The sequence below is a fragment of the Trichechus manatus genome, unplaced genomic scaffold (genome assembly GCF_000243295.1).
Source record: "Trichechus manatus latirostris isolate Lorelei unplaced genomic scaffold, TriManLat1.0 scaffold00230, whole genome shotgun sequence".
Classification (NCBI taxonomy): Eukaryota; Metazoa; Chordata; class Mammalia; order Sirenia; family Trichechidae; genus Trichechus; species Trichechus manatus.
Window position 1 is genome coordinate 2,973,309 of NW_004444166.1, and position 5,177 is coordinate 2,978,485.

Below are 5,177 nucleotides of genomic sequence, written 5' to 3' on the forward strand. Positions count from 1 at the left end.
CAGCATAACTGGAAGAATGTAATCAATGTCACGGAATTGTGCATGTAGAAATTTTTGAAATGGTGTATCTTTGGCTATGTATATTTTCACGAAAAAAAAAAAAAGGTTGAGAAGGGAGAGGGTTCACATGTCATGGGGTTGTTAACCAATGTCATAAAACAATATGTGTACTGACTGTTGAATGAGAAACTATTTGTTTTGTAAAGCTTCACCTAAAGTACATTTAAAAAAAATAAACGTTAGCTCAGAACTTACTTCTGGGAAATTTTTCAGCCTACAGCCTACAGCGATAGCCTTTCTCTGACCCTTAATCATATATTGATTGCTTTAGGTTGTCATTTAATTGATCACTTTGTAGATGTCTCCCCAGCTACCTAATTAACTGCTTGATGACAGAAGCCATGGAATCCAGAGTAGATAATCACTAAGATTCTATTCCTGGTTTATATTTTCTCTTATGACCTACAGTGTTATGTCCCTAGTAGGTACTCAATAGAAATGAACTCAATGTTAAATTAATAACTATTGACAGATAATCAGACAACTCCTCTGCCCTAAAGTGAGATAGTAGACAACTCTCTGGTTTGAAATTTACTACATTAAAGTCCGCTACATTTTGAATTAACAACTTCTTTGGAGGCTATATTCCCTTCATCTAAATGTTTAAAAAAAAAAAAAAGACAAACTTAGCAGTAAGTCAACTTTATTATTACTTTAAAACAGTTGGGTTGATAGAGGATAATTTGCCCAGTTTCATTCTGTCCCTCATGGACCTTTTCTGCATAAGAGACAATGTGGTTTTATTTCCATTTAAGCAAATTGTAAAGCCTCTTCTACTACTCAAAGTAACTGAGAAAGAAAGAATCTTGGAAATGAGGGAAGAAAGGAACACCATACCAAAAAAGAGGAGGCTTGAATCTTCTCTAGAAGTAGGCTATGCAGAAAGAGAGGAGACGGTCTCTAAAAGGTGGCAGAGACTGAGGCAACAAGAGTTTTGGTTCCTACAGTTGCTGGTAATTGCAAGGTGTAGTACAAGTGTGCTTACTATGACTGAAAGCGAGTTTGAGATGAGGGCTAAAAGAAAGGAAAAATTGTAGCAGCCTACATCAAAAACTTTGTTTATAAGAATTTACGTTTACCCCTCTTTCCCTTCCCCTCATGATGTCCCCAGTACCCCCACTTTACCTCCCTTCCAACATCTGATTTTTCATTCCTTCTGATATAGTTTAGAAAGGACTACATGAAACATTGTTTGGTTAGTTGTTGTTTGAGTAAGGATTGATTTGGAAATCTGCATAATCCATTCTGCCTTCATTTACACTTTACAGTGTTATGGTATATTTAGACTGACTGGTAAGTACCAGACTTAATCTCTCTGAAGAAATAAGAAGACTTATAATTTGTAAGATAATTCTGTTTCGAGTGATCAAGGAAGACTGTGTGTGAAAACAGCTTCAGTAATAGGCATACCTTGGGAGAAGTCAAAGGATTTTGACTTAAATATCTTAAGGGATGTGCTAACTCCTAATTAGTAAAACACAATATCTAACAAAAAAAGCTTTTAAAGTGAAAATTATCATATGAGAGCATCTCATTTATCAGAAGAAAATGGAATATTTTAAATATTTAGTGAAAAGAAATAGGAAATTTTTTTTTGTTTGCTTTTTTTTTGTTTGGTTGTTGTTGATGTTTGTTAATTGTTTTTAATTCTTCTATGGATCTCTTACATTCAGGAAAATTAGGTGGATTTACACAAGAAAATAACACCATAGACTCCGGAGAACTTGATATTGGCCGAAGAGCAATTCAAGAGATTCCTCCCGGGATCTTCTGGAGATCACAGCTCTTTATTGATCAGCCACAGTTTCTTAAATTCAACATCTCTCTTCAGAAGGATGCATTGATCGGAGTATATGGCCGAAAAGGCTTACCACCTTCCCATACTCAGGTAAGAGTAGGCTTGGTTGCCAATAAAATGAAAACTGCTAGTTTGCATTTTTTTAGTTATTCTGTTTCTTCTGTTCAGCTGTTTAACTATCTGATCACTTTTGTATTGATCTTTTATAGTGAGAGAATTTTGAATGTAGGTTGCACTTATTTTGAGGTTTTTGAATCAGTAGTGGGAAGAACTGCATTTTCTTCCCGACTTGGCTTTGATCGTTATCGATTGATTAAAATGTTCTAAAATTCGTGAGTAACTTAATGAATATTGAGCATTATCTGAACACCTAGTAAAACACTATGGATTTTCCAAGTGTTTTACAAAGATTCTATGATAATTTCAGATTATCTTATTCCTTTCATGTTATTGTTGCATAACATAGTCATCTCATTCTGTTGAAAATGTATATTTTTTACCTTATTCCAGCTTTACTTTTGGCAAAGAAATTATGGGAGCGTGAACATAAATAAGATAATATTAACTTTATCAATTCAAGCTACTATTCCTTCTCTAAAAATGATGAAAACTGAGATAAAGAGGCAAAGAGCTTCCATAAAAAACCAAGTGTGATCACATTAATGTGGCACTCAAAACAGTTTAAATATTTTTATATCATAGATTCCACAATCTATAATTTTTGAGAGAAATTATTTAAAATTACCTACTCTAAAATTGGAACCCAGACTCTTCCCAAGGTCTGTTATGTTAGTAAATGGAGGCATCTCAAAAATATAATAGTTGGTTAATTAAAATTAACAACTTGATGAGTTTAAAGTTATATTTGATAATCAGTTTATTTGCACATGGAATTTCATGGTGATTTTAGCTTGATTTATAAAATGAAGACTGGAGGATTTTCATGTATGCTTTACATTATATTTGGTGAGAAATGCTTCATACATAACCTAAGAATATAAATTATAAAGAAGAAATTGTCAAACAATAATAAATCACATCTTTAAAGGAAGATGAGTAGGACAGAAAATTTGAATGTACTTTCTCTAATGTCACTGTGGCTAGGGGAGATTTCATATACATATATAAATTATATAGCTGTGAAATTTTTGAAAATCATGCTTTGGTGTATTCATTTATATCTGTATTATTGAAGCATATGCCTTCAATCCTTGCACATCAGATGTTTCTTACTGTATACTAGTGTCCAATTTTAAATATTAGATTACAATTAAATTTGACTCCAGTTCATATTATAGGTAGCACTGCCTAGGATGTAATAAACAGATTTTTTTTAATGGAATTGGGCCTATATAATTTCTTTTTTGTTTATTTTTTTATTGTACTTTAGATAAAGGTTTGCAGAGCAAACTAGTTTCTCATTAAACAATTAATACACATATTGTTTTGTAACATTGGTTGCCAACCCCACGACATGTTAACACTCTCCCCTTCTTGACCTTGGGTTCCCCATTACCAGCTTTCCTATCCCCTTCTGCCTTCTCGTTCTTGCCCAGGGCTGGTGTGCCCATTTAGTCTCATTTTGTTTTATGGGCCTGTCTAATATTTGGCTGAAGGGTAAACCTCAAGAGTGACTTCATTACTGAGCTAAAAGGGTGTCCGGGGGCCATACTCTGGAGGTTTCACCAGTCTCTGTCAGACCAGTTTAAGTCTGGTCTTTTTTTTTGTTTGTTTGGTGAGTTAGAATTTTGTTCTACATTTTTCTCCAGCTCTGTCCGGGACCCTCTATTGTAATCTCTGTCAGAGCAGTCAGTGGTGGTAGCCAGCCACCATCTAGTTGTGCTGGACTCAGTCTGGTAGAGGCTGTGATGGTTGTGGTCCATTAGTCTCTTTGGACTAATCTTTCCCTTGTAACTTTGGTTTTCTTCATTCTGCTTTGCTCCAGACAGGGTGAGACCAGTAGAGTATCTTAGATGGCTGCTCACAAGCTTTTAAGACCCCAGATGCCACTCACCGAAGTAGAATGTAGAATATTTTCTTTATATACTATGTTATGCCAGTTGAGCTAGATGTTTCCCGAGACGATGGTCCCCACAGCCCTCAGCCCAGTAATTTGGTCCCTCAGGGAATTTGGATGTGTCTGTGGAGCTTCCAAGACCTTGCCTTGGACAAGTTGTGCTGGCTTCCCTAGTGTTGTGTACTATCTTACCCTTTACCAAAGTTAAGCCTATATAATTTCAATTATAGCAGATAGATTACATTTATAACATTAGTCCAGTAAAATGTGAAAAAAAAATGTTTTCTTCCATTGGAACCACATACATGATTAAATTACTTTTGTATAACTCAAGAAATATACCTCTAAGCTAAGTACAACAGTGAGCATGTAACCTATAAATTTCCAGAAAATAATTTCAGATAAAAACTATCTATTGTGTTGTGCACTTTGAAGGTTTATTTAAAGATTTTGAGGTGACTCTTTGCAAGTTATGTATACCATGTAAGATTAGGAAAATAAAAGGTGCAGTTTTAGGTTTTCTCATAATTCTTCTGGTATTTAAAAACAATATATGTGATATCTACTATTCTTTTTTTTCTTTATTGTTTTAATTAAATGAAGTTTACGTTTCAAGTTAGTCTTCCATACACATTTTTTTTTTACATACGTTGTTATGAGACCCCAACCGCTCACCCCATTCTGTGACAGCACACTCCTCCCCACTGCCCCTGATTCCCCATGAACATTCAACCAGCTCCTAAATCTCTCTGCCTTCCCATCTCACCTCTGGACAGAAGCTGCCCCTTTGGTCTCTTCTCTCTACTTGACTAAGAGGAACATTCTTCACAAGTATCACTTTACGTCCCACAGTGCAGTCCAATCCCTATCTGAAGAGTTGGCCTCGGAAATTGTTTTAGTTCTGGGGTGATAGAGAGTCCAGGAGCCATGCTTTCCGGGACGCCTCCAGTCTCAGTCCAACCGTTAAGTCTGGTCTTCTTACTAGAATTTGAGTTCTGCATCCCATCATTCTACTGCTCCATCAGGGACGCTCTGTTGTGTTCCCTGTCAGGACGTTCATTGGTGGTAGCCGGGCACCATCTAGTACTTCTGGTCTCAGGCTGATGAAGTCTCTGGTTTATGTGGCCCATTCTGTCTCTTGGGCTAATACTTTGCTTCTGTCTTTGGTGTTCTTCGTTCTTCTTTACTCCAAGTGGTTGGGACCAATTGATGCATCGTAGATGGCCGCTTGCAAGCTTTTAAGACCCCAGATGCCACTCACCAAAGTAGGATGCAGAACATTTTCTTAATAAGCTTTGTTAT

The 5,177-nt window shown here is 36.0% G+C and overlaps 1 protein-coding gene across 1 annotated transcript in view; it reads left to right on the forward strand.

Annotated features, from left to right (window-relative positions):
* TENM3 (teneurin transmembrane protein 3) overlaps positions 1-5,177 on the forward strand; it is a 660,303-nt gene that overhangs the window by 503,196 nt on the left and 151,930 nt on the right. The window contains exon 7 of the mRNA XM_004389020.2: positions 1,734-1,948. Coding sequence (XP_004389077.1) covers positions 1,734-1,948 — 215 coding nt within the window. The remainder of the gene's footprint in view (positions 1-1,733; positions 1,949-5,177) is intronic.